Raw genomic sequence first — 16,099 nt, 5'->3', positions numbered from 1 at the left:
GGCTTAGGTGGATGTGCACTGAAAGGTCACAACAAACAAGGTCAAAGTTGTAAGTGAATTGTGGAAAAAGCCTTAAAGCTTCACTGGTTTTTCTCCAGAACTAACACAAGTCAATCAATCATTGACGATGCTGTGATTGTAGGAGGAGCGTCTACAGGAGTTCACCAGGAGTACGAGTGCTCGTCTCCAAATATAAGACCCCGAGAAACATCCAGAGCAAACCAAGACTATACTTTCAGGGATCATTTCTTTAGTTTTTGACTTGAGAAATGTGTTTCTAAAGAGTTTGGTCTCGCTGCCCACGATGAAGAGATAAGATGTTTCCTTCAGAGCAGGAAACTGGTGGGAAGACTTTGTTTCTTCTCCACTGTTGAAGACTGTTCAGTGTCTCTGAAGGAGGAAACATGTTCTGAGTGGTTTTTGTGTTTTGTAAGAAGCTAAAGATGAACTGTTTTTTGTGATAAAATATCTAGCGCTTGTGTAGTTATTAAAAAATGTCAAGTTTATTGCTGATTTCCTCAAGTAAATGTAGATGTTGTGTAATTCTTCTTAGCTGGTTGTAGTTAGATTTGCTTACAACGACCAGTGTTACTGAACACTATGTTTTTACCAGAATAATAAAGATTAAAGGTTACATAGCTCTGGTTCTGCGGTCAGGAAAGATTTTGCCTCCCTAACATTTCTATGTGGTGTCCAGAGTTCAATCGGATTGAACTTTAACACGCTGGCTCTCTATTGTCCAGCTAGTTTGACAGAGTGTTGGGATTGACCTCTCACTCAGGACAGTGTTTATTTTCCTGTTTCAAAACTGCATGATGAAACAATCCAAGCAGCAGATAAGGGAAAATGTTGTATAGTGGGTGCAAGGATGGTAACAGAGGTTAATGACAATAACATGTTTGATAAAAAGTTGCATAATTTGCAACTTTGTGGGCTGCTGTTGTTTGCCTGCCAGCCATCTCCAGCAGTTTCTGTTCACAATCCTACTCACGCTATTTCCTGTCATCTCAGCTTTTGGCCACACCATGCAAATAAATTTCTCAGGCAACATAATTGAAAACACCTGTGTGGGCGAACCATGATTTTATAACAGCTTAAAAGTATTTCGCTGGCGATTTTCTATATTTATCTTATCGTCAACAAATCTCATGTGCAGAACCAAACCAATAATGGACTCATCCTACTAAGTATTGTGTGTGTATCCAAAGCCTGATATATCTTATTCCTCTGTGCTGTAGACCTCCGTTGTTGTCCAAAAACTATTAGAAACACACAATGAGCCACACACTGCACTGGGCGACATGTTCCTTCATACCTGAAGACAGAAGTTACTGTAGTTTTATAGAAACAGCTCCCAAGACTAATAATTGCGATCACGTTTTCAGTCTCAGGAGAGTAGTTTTGTGTACAGCAGACGCCACTGAGCATGTGCGGGAACTCACTTCAGGCTGTATACAAACCATTTCAGGTGTTGTGGCGCCCCGCTGCAGGTGTGAGCAGAGGTGTGTTGGTGTGTTTGTGCTCCAGAACGTAACCGCTGTTAAACAATCAGAAAAGAACATTTTATTGATCTGATTTACCGGCTTTCTCACTACCATTGCTCCCTCCCTTCATTCCCTCTCTAGCTCGCTCGACCACAGCTGCTCTCTGTCTCTCTTTTTTTCTCATCTTTTTTAAAATGAGTTTTTTTTTTTTTTTTTAATATTATCAAATGAAGAGAAATGTCCTCCCCTCCTCCTATAAACATCTTCGTCTTCCCTCATGGCAGAGTTGACAGCTCCGATAAGTCTGATTGCCGGCTGTTGGCCACTGCAGCATGACGTTGGATTGCGTTTCTCCAAAAATTGACTCTGGATCCACTTTCTCACTGCAGGCCGGTACAGCAACCCCCTCCCCGAGCCTAAACGCACTACCCCCATTTAAATGAATAGGAGTACTGGTGTTTTCACTGCACTGCCTTATTTGGTCTGAATACGCCCTTAGCTTGTTGTGCTACATATCACAACCTCTTGACTTTGTACTGAAGTACTTCGAGAAATGTACAAAGCAGCAGAAAGTCGAAAGATTATTATGTAGCTCAACAAGCTAAGAAAGCTGTAAACAAAACTGAGTTCCTGCACATGCTCAGTGGCGTCTGCCATTCAAGGAACCTCTTTCTGGAAAGTTTCAATCTTATCGATGTTATTCATCTTTGGAGACTCATCTTTCTAAACAAACTACGGAAGGAACATGTCACTCAGTGCGGCGATGTGGCTCATTGACATGTTTTTTGGACAACAACGGAGGTCAACGGCACAGAGGAATAAGATATATCAGGCTTTGGGTACATACACACACAATACAAAGCATTTTTCCCATACACAATCACTAGAAAAGGAGCGGCCATACTTGACTACAACAGATCCATCATTAATTTTATCGGTAACATCTGTGCTTTTGGTGCCTTCATATGACATTTCTGTTCTCCGGAAGTTCACCTCCGAAAAAGGGTGTGATGTCACATTTGTGTTAAATAAATATTGATGAGAGCGATCGCAAACTCTAGACAGTCTATAAGAGAGAGACTACAGTTTGTAGTCAGGTAGTGAGATAATTTACTAAAAACAGTGATGAAACACACAAGAATAATAACTTCTCCATTTCCAAACATGGCGCAGCAGTTTCTATTGGCCAAGTAAGCATATCCGCTAAAATTTAAACAAAGGGGAACTTTGACCTGTGAAACCACCAGAGCGGGCTAGACATCGCACAAAACAGGAAACTAACTCTTAATTTATTTGTCAGCCAGGCTTCAGTGGAACTGAAGAGGAAAGTGAATATTTGTCTAGTCAAAATGTCCACTGTGAAAAAGAACTTCTGCAGTTTTGCTCCATCACCAAAAAAAAGAGGCCTATCTGTCAACGATGACACTGATTGAAGGAGGAGTGTCTTTGTGAACTACATGGGTTCACCAGGAGTACGTGTGCTCATCTCCAGACTTAAGACCCCGAGAAACATCCAGCACAAATCAAGACTATACTTTCAGGGATCATTTCTTTAGTGCTTGACTTGAGAAATGTGTTTCTAAAGAGTTTGGTCTCGCTGCCCACGATGAAGAGTTGAGATGTTTCCTCCAGAGCAGAAAATTAGTGGTAAGACTTTGTTTCTTCTCCACTGTTGAAGACTGTTCAGTGTTTCTGAAAGAGACTCTGATGGAGGAAACATGTTCTGAGTGGAGTTTGCACAGTGGTAAAAGAGGAAGTGCCATTTGAAGGCCTAAAGCTTTAAGCCTAAAGACAGAAAATCTTTCACTGCAGTGAAATATTTAGCAGAATAATAACTATGAAGTTCAGCTGTATATCTTGACAGTGTGAATGTTCTTTGCTCTGTTGAACAACAATATCTATGGATGCAAGGTTGGTGATACAGGTACAGGCTCTGGCTTAGAGATAGTATATAGAAAAGAGTAATATCAAATAATCAGAAATAAATCTAAATCACATATATGGAAGTGAGAAATTCAGGTCATAATAGAGAGGAAGAGGGTGTGCTATATTCAGTCGCTGGTGCTCTGAACCGAGTTTTCATCAGTCCTTGTATAGGTCCAAAAGAGCTCCCAAGGGATTGTCCCATCATCCATATTCCCTTTCAGTCTGTTGAGCATAGACTCATAAGATGCGTCTCCACCGTTGCATTTATCCAGTCTTTCAGGTCCGGTGATACAGCAGTTTTCCAATGTCTCAAAATAATTTTGGAGGCTGAAACCAAACCCACCATAATAACAGAAAATATTCCTTTTGATACATTTGGTATTTGGGATCTATCCCCTAGTGAACATACGACTGGAGTCAGTGGGATTGCTGCACCAGATTTACTCAGGAAGTCCACAACTTTTCTTGAGCTCATGATTAAACAGTTATAAACTTTTGTCTAAAAAGCTTTAGTTTTTTTGGTTTCTTTGCAGCTATTTCATGCTAATTCATTATTGACCTAGTTATTGACTCTACCTCAGTATGTTCCACAACAGGATTTTGTCTCATTATTCAGGGTGTCCATAAATATTACGTGGCCTGATATCATCAGTACAAAGGCTAGACAAAACTTCCTGCTCTGAAGGAAACATCTTATAACTTCCTGCTCTTATCTCTTCCTGCTTTATCTCTAATTTAAATGCATATTAGTAAAAGCTTATAAAATGGCAGCAGAATTGATTAAAACCGGCAAATGAACTTTTGTGCTTTTCTACACACTAGACTGGTGACTGAGGAATCATGTTCTGAGTGGGTTTCATGCACAGCTCAAGTTAAAAATTAAATCTTTTGAGTCATGCAGATTTTAACATCTTCAGCCAAAATGAATCAGCCAAAAAATTTTAAGCAATCACTAGAATGATCATCTTCAGACTTTCATTTTTTTTCCTTTATCTACTTAAAGTTGTATTTGAAAACCTGTCAAATTCCCAAAAAGCATAATTTTTCAGTGTCTGCAGATACATCATTCTGCCAACATTGTGAACCCACATTTCCCAACTTTGTGAAGTCTGCACAGTTTCATATATTTTGAAGTCACCCCCTTTTTCCCAAGAAAATGATATTTCATCTCTGAATTAGGTAAAGCTGTCCAGACTGTCTCTTTGACGAATGTTTGAGGTAGGAAGATCCAGATGTTAGACTCACTGAGAAGGATTAGGGGGAGTTTATTCACTATGTCCACTCATCCTCTCTGTGAGCTGAAACAAGGATTCATCCAGTGACCAAACTTGCCTTTTTACTTTAATACACAAACTCCGATCTTTTCCACTATTACAATGCATTCTCAACAAAGTCCTAAGTCTTAAATATGAGATTTGAATATGAGAGAAGAGCCAAAAAAGATTTGACTATTTTCCTAAAAAAAACGTACAACTATTTATTAGTTCTTATCAAGGTTGACAAGCGTCTTGATTAACATACAGTTGTGTACAGTAATATGCACATATTCATGTTAACATTTGATATATTTTAATACAGAAAAGATTAAATAGTGCTGCGAAAATTTTCCTGCAGCTGTGGCCAGAAAGGAACATCTGGAATATGAGATTAAATTAAAAAGGAGGAAAAAAAGCAGAGTAAAGAGACCCATATTTCACTCTCAGAGGACTAAATTCAGAGGACTAAATTCCCTGTACAGAGTCCTCAGTTCCTGGCTCAATAGCACTTAACAGATACATGGCGCAGGCACTTGAAGAGTTACAGTTTCTTACAGTTTTTGTCCGCTGATCTGACACTAAAAACTCAAACTAAGGTACAACACAGCCTTTAAAGAAGACACATTTTGCAAAAAAGGGTCAAATTCTATTGCAAAATAAAGTGCTGTTGAGAAAACTTGGCACAAAAACCTGCCTTTTATTAGTTACATATGTTGACAGACTTCATCTGAACACAAAGTTTCACAATTGTTTTTCTTCCCTCCTGAAACTTTTAATTACATCCAGATTATCTTGGGAGAAGTTTTACTTCCCAGAAACAAAAGCATCTCCTTCCTTACAATTCTATGTGTCTAATGTGTTGCATTTTATAGGTTTTGTAAACAATATCACATTTCTACATTTGTCTGTGTTAAAAGAGATATTAAAGGAAATGTCTGACAGTTTTCTATAATTCTTCTTATCGTCAACAAATCTCATGTGCAGACCAACCAAACCAACAATGAACTGATCTACTAACAAGTATTGTGTGTGTATTCAAAGCCTGATATATCTTATTCCTCTGTGCCGTAGGCCTCGGTTGTTCAAAAACTATTAAAAACACACCAATGAGCCACACTGCTGCTTCATAATGTTCCTTTATTATGAAGTTTGGTCACATTAGTTTGTTTAGAAACAGCTCCAAAGACTAATAACAACAATCGTGTTTTCAGTCTCTGGAGAGTAGTTCCTTGTAAAACAATTGTGCTACATATTTCAACCTCTTGACTTTGTACCTCATTGTAAATTTCTCGAAGACTTTAGTACAAAGTCAAGAGGTTGTGTTATGTAGCACAACAAGCTAACAAAGCAGTAACTAGAACTGAGTGCTCAACAAGCTAGCGAAGCTCTTTAAACGCAGTCCTGCATATTCTCAGCAGTATCTGTCTTGCGCAGAACTACTCTCCTGAGACAGAAAACATGATCGCTTTCATTAGTCTTTGGAGCTATTTCTAAACAAACATTATTAAACTCTTCATAATGAAGGCTCATGTCACCCAGTGCAGCTATGTGGCTCACTGATGTGCACAGAGGAATAAGATATATCAGGCTTTGGATACACACACACACACACACACAATACTTGTTAGTAGATCAATTCATTGTTGGTTTGACTCTGCACATGAGATTTGTTGACAATAAGAAAAATATAGAAAATCACCAGACTTATATCACATGTGGCAATTGCAGAAATGCCACATGTTTACCACTTACAAAACCTATTAAATTTGACACATGCAACATGCGTGTTACATATTAGAATTGTAAAGAACAGATGTTTTGGAAAACAGAAAACAAGCTCATCATCAGTCTATTAAACAGAAATCTGTCAGGCCAGAGAATTAAAAGTGCATTTTGTAAAAATGAATGAACAGATGTTTTAAAGTTTTATTTTAACTTTGTTTAAAGGATCAAACTGATGTAACTCTATTTTTTTCTTCCTGTCAACAAATCTCATGAAAAAAAACAAAACCAACAGTGTGTTAGTCCGTCTCTCAGTACTTCACTCCCCTGTCTGTGGCCTTCAGCTTCAAGCCCATTGGTCCTTGTTGACAACTGTAAATCTTTAAAACAGTATATAAATATATAGTTCAATTGTTTAAAACTGCTCAGTCGTTTCCTAAAAAAGCTGGGCACACGGAAATGGTCCATTTGTTGGGGACTATTTTCAGCAGCATGTATCTGATTCTGCACAAAAATTCTGCAGTTGGTTTGAGTTTACATGGCTGTGCTTGAGAGCAGGGTCCTTAATTTTTGTCAAAATATTTCAAACCAGCTTAGAAAAACTGCGACTGTCAACCTTTTCTGTGACCTCTTGTGCTTTTCATTCTTCTTTCATGCAGCGATGCATGCAGTCCATCACATTTCACTAGTGGTCGGGCAGCAAGAAGTTGAGGCATGGGAAAGGCAGATTGGACAGGCAGTCTGTGTTGACGGTGACCTGCATGTCACTAAATAAAGCTTGGCTCTTGTCGCCGGCAGCACTTCCCTGTTTCCTCTTCAGCTCTGTGAGTCGCTGGAGGATCAGCTGGTGCTCACGGCCCCTCACCAGACCTCTGAAATTCAGAACAGCAACCAGGTGCTTCCTGCTGCAGGTAGAGAAGAAGAAAAGACTAATTATACCCATGAATTTCATACTTGCCACAACTGTGTGTTTTTTTTGCAGGGTTATTAAGGCATTTGAGGAATGTTTTCTGATATACTTGAGTGTCATGGCAGCGATGACCCACAAAAATAAAAAGTTAATTTGTCACTAATTATAGGAGTGTCTTTGTGAACAACAGGAGTTCATCAGGAGAACGAGTGCTCGTCTCCAGACATAAGACCCTGAGAAACATCCATAAGAAACCAAGACTTTCCTTTCAGAGATAAATTCTTTAGTTTTTGACTTGAGAAATGTGTTTATAAAGAGTTTGGTCTCACTGCTCATGATGATGAAGTGTTAAGATGTTTCCTTCCAAGCAGGAAACTGGTGGGGAAACATTATTTCTTCTCCATTGTTGAAGACTGTTAAGTGTTGCTGAATGAGACTCTGTTGGAGGAAATGTTTTCTGAGAGGTCTTTTTACTTAAGCAAAAGTACAAACTCTGTCATCTATCCTTTATTGCATTGTTTAATGTTCCAACTATGAAAAGTAAAAAACCTTTAGCTTCAAACTGTCACAAGTTGGATAAAATGAAGGAAATATTTGGAAGTGTTTACTCACTTGAGCAATCTCTGCAAATGTATTTAATTTTCTCTGAAATTTGCTGCAGGAATGTTTATGACACTGAGTTCATGGTTTCACTGATGAAGGAATCCTGTTTCAAGTGGACTGTTTTGTAGATCTAACAACAAGGCTCTGTTCACTTTAGTTGACTTTTGCTGTTGTGCAACATCATTCAGCAACTCACAGCAGTGACCAGTCGAATATTAATCATACTCAAGGGGAATTGTTACTAATATAATTACCTTCCAGAGTTGTACAATCTTGTCTCATGCAAAGTTTTGGCATCTGATTAGCTTTTAAACTCATGGATGTGTCACACAGACTGGACTTTCTGGATCATATTTAATCTTCTCATACAGTAGGCAGCTATAGCAAAATGCTCAGACCAGTGTAGCTCTTTGTATGTTTATTGACCCAGTTCCATTTTTTATCTCAAGGCGGCCTAACAGCAGGGACAGTTGTTTGTCTGATTAAAGGAGGAGTGTCTCTGTGAACAACAGGAGTTCACCAGGAGTACGAGTGCTGGTCTCCAGACATAAGACCCTGTGAAACATCCAGAACAAACCAAGACTATACTTTCAGGGATCATTTCTTTAGTTTTTGACTTGAGAAATGTGTTTCTAAAGAGTTTGGTCTCGCTGCCCACAATGAAGAGTAAAGATGTTTCCTTCAGAGCAGGAAACTGGTGGGAAGACTTTGTCTCTTCTCCACTTTTGAAGACTGTTCAGGGTTTCTGAAAGAGACTCTGATGGAGGAAACATGTTCTGAGTGGACTGTTTATCTTGTTAAAAAATATCACCCTTTTTTTATATGTGTGTGTTTTTAAAAAGTTATATTTCTCCTTTTCAACACACATAGAAAACAACAAAAAGAAAACCCCAAACTAAACAAACTCGGGACAGCAGCTAAATCAAGATGCCATGTGACTACATACATTTCAACACTAGTGCAAAACAAAAAAAGGGATCTGCTGCTTTCCAGTATTAGGACACTAGTTTTCAGAGAAAGAAGATAGGAAACAAGATAAATTGCTAACTATCTTTATCGCGTCACTCAAACAGTAATTCACCAAAATGTTGTAGCAAAGTGCTTTCCAATTAGCTCTTGTTAAACTGTTCTTGGTATCTTATTTTTGTTATCAGTGAATGTTGCAGCCATTTTACGCTCATTCATTACCAAACTTGTTTACCAATTTTCCTCAGTTTATGCTACAGGATTTTGTCTCATGATTCAGGTTTTAAATAAATATATTTGTAATCTGGTATTCTCAGTAGAAGTCTCTACTGTGAAACCATCTGACGTGAATAAAATGTCCTGAGGACCACAACATATCTTCAGACATCTTTTCTTTAAACAAATCTCCAAACACCAGTTTCAGGGTTTTCTTAAGAATCAAAACTCAGATGTTCTTGACTCCACATGGCAAAGGATTACCGACTTCAAACAACCCTGAACATCCACACACGTGTTCCCACTTATGTTGCCTGATCAGACTTCCTCTCTGGTCATGTGCAGACTGTAATCGATTGAAATCTCCTTCTGTTAAAGCAAGACAACTTCAACCTTTATCATGTTTTTGGTATAGGAGGTCACTGAGTACAGGTGGATTCCCTGCAAATGTCTTCCTAATTTAAACCTGAGCAGCAAAGATGAAAAGTAACAAACACCGGAAACACTTAAGAAAAGTTTGAAAGACAAGTTCCTACTCATTTAACAAGATAAACAGCCCACTCAGAACATGTTTCCTCCATCAGAGTCTCTTCCAGAAACACTGAACAGTCATCAACAGTGAAGAAGAGACAAAGTCTTCCCACCAGCTTCCTGCTCTGAAGGAAACATCTTAAATCTTCATCATGGAAAGCGAGACCAAACTCTTTAGAAACACATTTCTCAAGTCAAAAACTAAAGAAATGATCCCTGAAAGTATAGTCTTGGTTTATTCTGGATGTTTCACAGGGTCTTATGTCTGGAGACCAGCACTCGTACTCCTGGTGAACTCCTGTTGCTCACAAAGGCACTCCTCCTTCAATCAGACAAACGACTGTCACTGCTGTTAGGCCGCCTTCCGATAAAAAATGGAACTGGGTCAATAAAAATACAAAGAGCTGTACTGGTTTGAGCATTTTGCTACAGCTGCCTACTGTATGAGAAGATTAAATATGAACCAAAAAGTCCAGTCTGAGTGACACATCCATGAGTTTAAATGCATGAGACAGGATTGTTCAACTCTGGAAGGTTATCACGATAGCAATTCCCCTTCCGTATCTACAGTATGATTCATATACGACTGGTCACTGCTGTGAGTTGCTGAATGATGTTGCAATGCAGCAAAAGTTGATTCAGGTTCAACTTTATTTATTTTTTTTTTTTTACAGAAGTTTTCTGTGACAGTTAAATACTGAAAATGTCAGATTTGAAAATAGTTCCCTGTACCGTGATGACAAAATAACATAAACTACAACTAAATATGCAAAGACACTCCTCCTACAATCAGACTGTCATCAGAAACAGATTAAAATATTGTTGTGAATTTCTGCTGAATGTTTTGATGTGACAGCGAATGTATAATTTCTGTAAGAACACAACTCAAAACTTTCATCTAAATCATGAACTACTACTACTTGCAAATTTTCATTCAGCGTTTTCAGGAGGAGTATCTTTGTGAACTACAGGAGTTCACCAGGAGTACGAGTGCTCGTCTCCAGACATAAGACCCTGAGAAACATCCAGAACAAACCACGACTATACTTTCAGGGATCATTTCTTTAGTTCTTGACTTGAGGAATGTGTTTCTAAAGAGTGTGGTCTCGCTGCCTACGATGAAGAGTTAAGATGTTTCCTTCAGAGCAGGAAACTGGTGGGAAGACTTTCCACTGTTGAAGACTGTTCAGTGTTTCTGAAAGAGACTCTGAAGGAGGAAACATGTTCTGAGTGGACGATTGAGTTGTCCAAAAAAAACAAACCTGGTTGCCTAGTAATCAAGTGGTTTTATAGCTGACTCATTTGAGCAAGTTAACACATGATAATTCACATGTGTTATTCCATTCCATAGTGTGTCACCTGAAAATTGTTGTTATTGAGCTGCAGTCTGAGTGTTGCAGGAAGGGTCACTGTAGTGTGAACCACATGAAGCTGATCCCTTTCATTCAGGTTCACTTCCACTCCAAACAATCATGCCTTATCACCTCTTCATTCAGACAGGAATCAAAGGTCACACATCACATCTTCTGTGTTTTTATCTTACATTCCTCCACATATGCCATGTTTGTTTACTACTGTGGTCATGGAAACGCTCTCCAGCCTATATCACCTGCTTGAGGACTGAGATTGATCACCTCCACCGTTGTGTAAGAGCACACCTTGAGTATGTTCACAGGGGTTGTGTGTTTGCTGGCTTTGTATACCTACGTGAAGCATGTTTATGGCCAAAGAGTTCATCACCAACATAACATTAGTTTGTTTGTTTTTCCTGTTGCCTGTTTGATTGACCAATCTCATCACATGTGTCCAGTTTTTTGCTCTACTTAACACATGACTTCACAGCAGAGGTCAACATCATCTCACGGGGCATGAACTTAAAGAGGACATATCCTGCACATTTCCAGGATATTAATATGGGACTTTACTGGAATATATATATGCATGATTTACAGTTTATCTTATACTGGCCTTTACAACGCCCCTAAGTTCAGCCTCTGTGTGAAACAGGCTGTTTTAGCTCTTGTGTCTCTATGACCTGCCTCCCAATGAACCCACTCTGCTCTGATAGGTCAGCTTCAGGAAGACGCTTGACTTCTGCCAGCTCCAGAGGCTACATCAACAAACAATAGTAGTTGGATTTCACTACTTTTTCTCGTTCTTAACTCGGAATGGAAACTTCTCAAATACATGTTTGAGCCGAGATCTGATTCAAAATATGAGTGGCCAACACATGGAAAAACCTTAGCAACAACCTTAGCGACAAAAGCTAAGTCAGCTCGTCTGAAAGGTAGGAAAAAATGTTGTAAACAGGCGTTGAGAGCTTTAGCACCAAGGCCACCTTGGTCATGCTCAGATGTAAATTCCACACAGTGTGATCTTGAGCATTTTAATCAATAAAAGTATGAAAATCATACATAATAACAGCACAGAGGCCACATGCTAAGCTCCTTTCTCATCTATCAGAGCAAAAACTGAAAATATTTCCTTTGAGATCCATCTGCAGAGCAGAAGTTGTGTTTGTCTGTGTTAAACCTCTTGGTTAAAAAGTCCATTGGCCAACATATCAGGCCAGGATCAATGCTGTGGATGCTCTTTAACCTTTCTGATAAAATATGTGGTTGGATATAAGTAAAAGCTGAGGAGAAATCTATAAAAACACCCTCAAGGTGTGACAGAATCATGTTAAGTAGGGTGCCCGTCGCATCATCAACACCCCTGCCAGACCTGTAAGCAAATTGAAGCAGATCCAAATTTGCCTGCACTGTGTTCAGAAGCTCGTCCTTCACAATCTTCTCAAGTCATTTCACAACCAGAGATGTAATTGCCACAGGCCTGTGGTCATTAAGTCTTTGGAGAATTGTTTTTTGGCACAACACACAAGGAACCCTATGGAGTTGGAGAGACAACTTAAAAATAAAACAGAATATATCTGCCAACTGTTCAGTACAATTTTTAAGGATACAACCTCCAAAACCATCAGGACCGGGGCTTTTCCTTTCCTTTATACCCCGTAAAAGTTTCAGAACCCTACTCCTGTCTAAGTGCACGCTGCTCTGCTCGGAAACAGCATTTTTATCAACTGACAGCACCTTGCTAAAATCATGGATGTTAAAACGATTATAAAAAAAGTTCAGTTCATTTGAAAGGTCTAGATCAGGGGTGCCATTAAGGGAGATGAGACATTTCTTGGACTGCATGGCAGGTGTGAATTCCACTGGAAATTTCCACTGGAGTGGAATCCATGAAGGGAATGTGGTCCAAGGAGTGTCTCATGTCTCTGTTGATCTTTCTCTCCTCCACCTTTGTCTACTACTTCCTCAATAAAAAAAGAGAAGCAGTGACACTTTTTAGGCTTTTAAAATAGAAATTGAAAGCAGGAATTTGTGTTTAATGTCTTCACTCTGGGTTTTTGCGATGATGCTTTCTTATGTCTGTTGATTTTGACATATTTAACTCGACAAAAGTGCCGCATTTCAACACAGAGATATGTCACAGCGCTCAGGTAAACTCCATGTGTGTTTCACTTCAACATCACTGCCTGATTTATTAGAAACTGATGGGAAAAGTCCCCCTCACTAATCTGTATGACCATGGCTGACTCTGAGCTGAGCTGCACATAAACAGATAAACCAAACAAAACCCCCTTAGGTCTGACACCATTATTATCACGAACATGCAGGATTTCCTGGGCAATTACTTTGTCTGCTGTTACTGTAAAAACTGATGTTGATGTAATTAGTCTGAAAGCCTGACACAATAAGATTACATCGAAACTATAAAAAGGCCTACGTAAAACATCCAAATAGAGCAGGCCTGTCTTTTCAGCCTCTTATTAAGACCTTTTTTTGTAGATCGTGAAAGACAAAAAAATTAATACACTTATGGTGGAGATTATGAGCTAGTATATACAATTATGAGTTATTCAGTGTTTAACCTTTTTTATTTAATCGAAAGAGCTTTAAGTCTGCATGCTCTCCTGGTGTCTTTAAGGGTTTTTTTTCTCTTGCAATCCAAAAACATGTAATACTTACTGTTCACATGTTTGAATATGAGTATGAATGTATTTGTCTGTGTCTGTTAAGCCACATTCAGAATAAAAAATAGCACTACATCATAAAAATGCCGCCCCCTCAATAGGGATGAGTTTCGATTGTAGGTTCCATTTTGGATCCGGTTCTCTAAATATGAACACTAACAAATATCTTAGTGAACTTGTATCTTTCCCCTTTATTTTTTTTTCTTAGCAAAGAGCAATAGAAACACAAACTGTGAGTGGACTGTGTGTTTTTGTAGATTCACAAGTGGAGACTCTTCTCTTCTGTTGTCCTCGGGTCAATTTTGACCCGGGAGGACAACATGTGTCATTATGTGCTGTCATCAAAAAAATTGAAATGGTTTTAAGACAGTATCCTGACAAAACTACATATTTTCCTCGGATCTCAACTATAGTTAAAATAATAAATAATTTCTTAGTCAGGATACTGTTTTGAAACCATTTCAATTTTTTTGATGACAGCACATAATGACACCTGTTGTCCAGGAGGGTTAACAAAACAGGTTAACATACAGAATGATTTTAAATTGTTGAGTGATAAATGCTTACCCAAAGTCTGGGTAATGCTCCACTAAAGGCTGCAGATGGTTCTTTATGTCCGCTTTGTTTTTCTGTCCGATGATCTCGCACAGCTCGTCTCCTACATGGTACAGCCACTCATGAACCGACTCCTGCATAAGAAACATACAAAACAGAGAAAAGAATAATGAATTCGCTGCTTGTAAGCAACAGTGTGACTGTGTGTCTTGTAATTTTCACTTGATGAATTCGTGCTGCTCATATCTATTATTAAACCCAACATATTAATTTTAAGTATACTGTTATTATTGTGACCATGACTTTAATATGTCACTATCACCAATTAAGAAATATATGCTTGTGCAACAATCCAACTTTATCATCACTACAGATGTTGAAAAAATGTAAACATTGTTGTTTTCCAGACTAAACATGGAAAAAAAAGTTCTTCAGTTATTCAGTTACAATATTGACAGCTAACTTTATTAAATCTGACCAGTTGTGTGACACATCTTTTGAGTTGCATCATGAGAAATGAAGGATCCAAACTGGTTTGCACTGGTCTGTTGTTAGTTCAGAGGCCTATATTATGAAGCATGATTTGGGGTTAGCAAGGTAACTTCAAGTTTAACTCTGGGTTTTCAGTCCTACGATGGTGGTTCACTTCTTACCGGGGTACATCGCCATGGTAACTTAGGCTGAACAGCTAACCTGCTCCAGGTTATCTGTTCCCATAAAAAACAAGTTTGATTTGATTGGACTAAAAAAACAGGTTTGAAAACACCCTAAAAGTCTGGATATCTTGGCCGTCTGTTGTCTTTTTTTTTAAAAATCTCTCTCTTGTCATTTTTCACAACTTTACACCAGATTTTGTTGCAGAAGTTTGCTGCATCAAGACAGCTTATATTCTGAGAAATTATTATCAGCTCCAAATAAATGTCTCCTATCATGTGCGGGCCAAACAGAGAAGATGCTTTCCATGTTGATGGGGAAGTAAAGAGGTCAGTACCATTTCCTCAAACAGTTCAACGAGTTTAGCCCACTGACGACGGATCTTGTTTGCTGCATTCTCGTGTCTCCGGTTCTTGCACGAGAAGTTATTTTTCATCAGCTGGCCAATGTATTCCCTCACCACATGGTAGTGCAAATGGCTCGCAAACTCCTGTTGCAAGAAACACAAAGACACACGCACAGGGAGTGATGTGGCAGAACAACAGGATAGGCACAAAAAAGAAAGGGAAATATAAGTCACACGACCAGCCGCCTGCAGATCATCTGAGCAACACCTTCACTACTTCCACCTATTCTTTTGTCCCATTTGCCCTCTCACTTCGATGTTTTCTGCAATCACAGCATCCATACAAAAACAATGGTGTCTAAATTGATTCATTGGAACTTTTAAGAGGATCACTAGAGAGCATCTAAGGATTTCCTCTGCAGATCTCCAAAGAAATTTCATATCAGTGTGGAAGTTTATATGCAGCTATTTTTTTTGGCTCTTTTATGCTCATTAAGTCAATTTTAAAAACCTCACTAAACCTCATGGCTGCCAGGCATAATGTTTCCTGTTTAGTCTAATCTCAGGATGTGACAAAGGCCATTAAATCTTTGCCCTCAGTTGGGTGCTTTATCAGATTATAGCCGACACTTTTCCAAGTAACCAATCATTTTAATGTTTGGCCGTATTTCCCGTAAGCAAAATGATTTAGCTGGTAAGTTTAAAAAGTTGTGGGAGAGTGCTGGAATCCCCTGACAGCGTTTTCCTGTCTGTCTCTTCCTAACCTGGACGTGTGGAGGCTTCATGAGAGCGCAATGCTGGGAAAGCTGCTCCGTCTGCCTGTAAAGCTGCTCAAAGTCGTCATCGTTGGTGAGCCACTTCCTCGTCATCATTCTCCTCAGGTACGGCTAGAAA

At 38.9% G+C, this 16,099-nt stretch overlaps 1 protein-coding gene, 4 non-coding genes and 2 pseudogenes across 5 annotated transcripts in view; 5 read left to right on the top strand and 2 right to left on the bottom strand.

Annotated features, from left to right (window-relative positions):
• The first annotated feature begins 223 nt into the window (after positions 1-223).
• On the top strand, positions 224-418 carry LOC137200520 (small nucleolar RNA U3; annotated as a pseudogene).
• Positions 419-3,009: 2,591 nt separating this feature from the next.
• LOC137200610 (small nucleolar RNA U3) lies at positions 3,010-3,216 on the top strand. Its single transcript, XR_010932071.1, has one exon. It is a non-coding gene; the product is annotated as a small nucleolar RNA U3 (small nucleolar RNA).
• Positions 3,217-4,872: 1,656 nt separating this feature from the next.
• exoc3l4 (exocyst complex component 3-like 4) overlaps positions 4,873-16,099 on the bottom strand; it is a 34,213-nt gene continuing 22,986 nt past the window's right edge. Inside the window, exons 11-14 of the mRNA XM_067614619.1 lie at positions 15,970-16,092; positions 15,197-15,349; positions 14,218-14,339; positions 4,873-7,293 (exon numbers count right to left, since the gene is read on the bottom strand). Of these exons, the coding sequence (XP_067470720.1) occupies positions 7,074-7,293; positions 14,218-14,339; positions 15,197-15,349; positions 15,970-16,092 (618 nt within the window). The 3' untranslated portion in view covers positions 4,873-7,073. The remainder of the gene's footprint in view (positions 7,294-14,217; positions 14,340-15,196; positions 15,350-15,969; positions 16,093-16,099) is intronic.
• LOC137200572 (small nucleolar RNA U3) lies at positions 7,555-7,764 on the top strand. The gene has a single exon (XR_010932036.1). It is a non-coding gene; the product is annotated as a small nucleolar RNA U3 (small nucleolar RNA).
• On the top strand, positions 8,480-8,686 carry LOC137200599 (small nucleolar RNA U3). Its single transcript, XR_010932060.1, has one exon. It is a non-coding gene; the product is annotated as a small nucleolar RNA U3 (small nucleolar RNA).
• LOC137200587 (small nucleolar RNA U3) lies at positions 9,640-9,846 on the bottom strand. Its single transcript, XR_010932049.1, has one exon. It is a non-coding gene; the product is annotated as a small nucleolar RNA U3 (small nucleolar RNA).
• Positions 10,652-10,849, top strand: LOC137200554 (small nucleolar RNA U3; annotated as a pseudogene).

Source organism: Thunnus thynnus, chromosome 16 (genome assembly GCF_963924715.1).
Source record: "Thunnus thynnus chromosome 16, fThuThy2.1, whole genome shotgun sequence".
NCBI classification, from domain to species: domain Eukaryota; kingdom Metazoa; phylum Chordata; class Actinopteri; order Scombriformes; family Scombridae; genus Thunnus; species Thunnus thynnus.
Note: the sequence above shows the minus strand (reverse complement) of the source record. Positions and strands in the feature narration are given on the sequence as shown.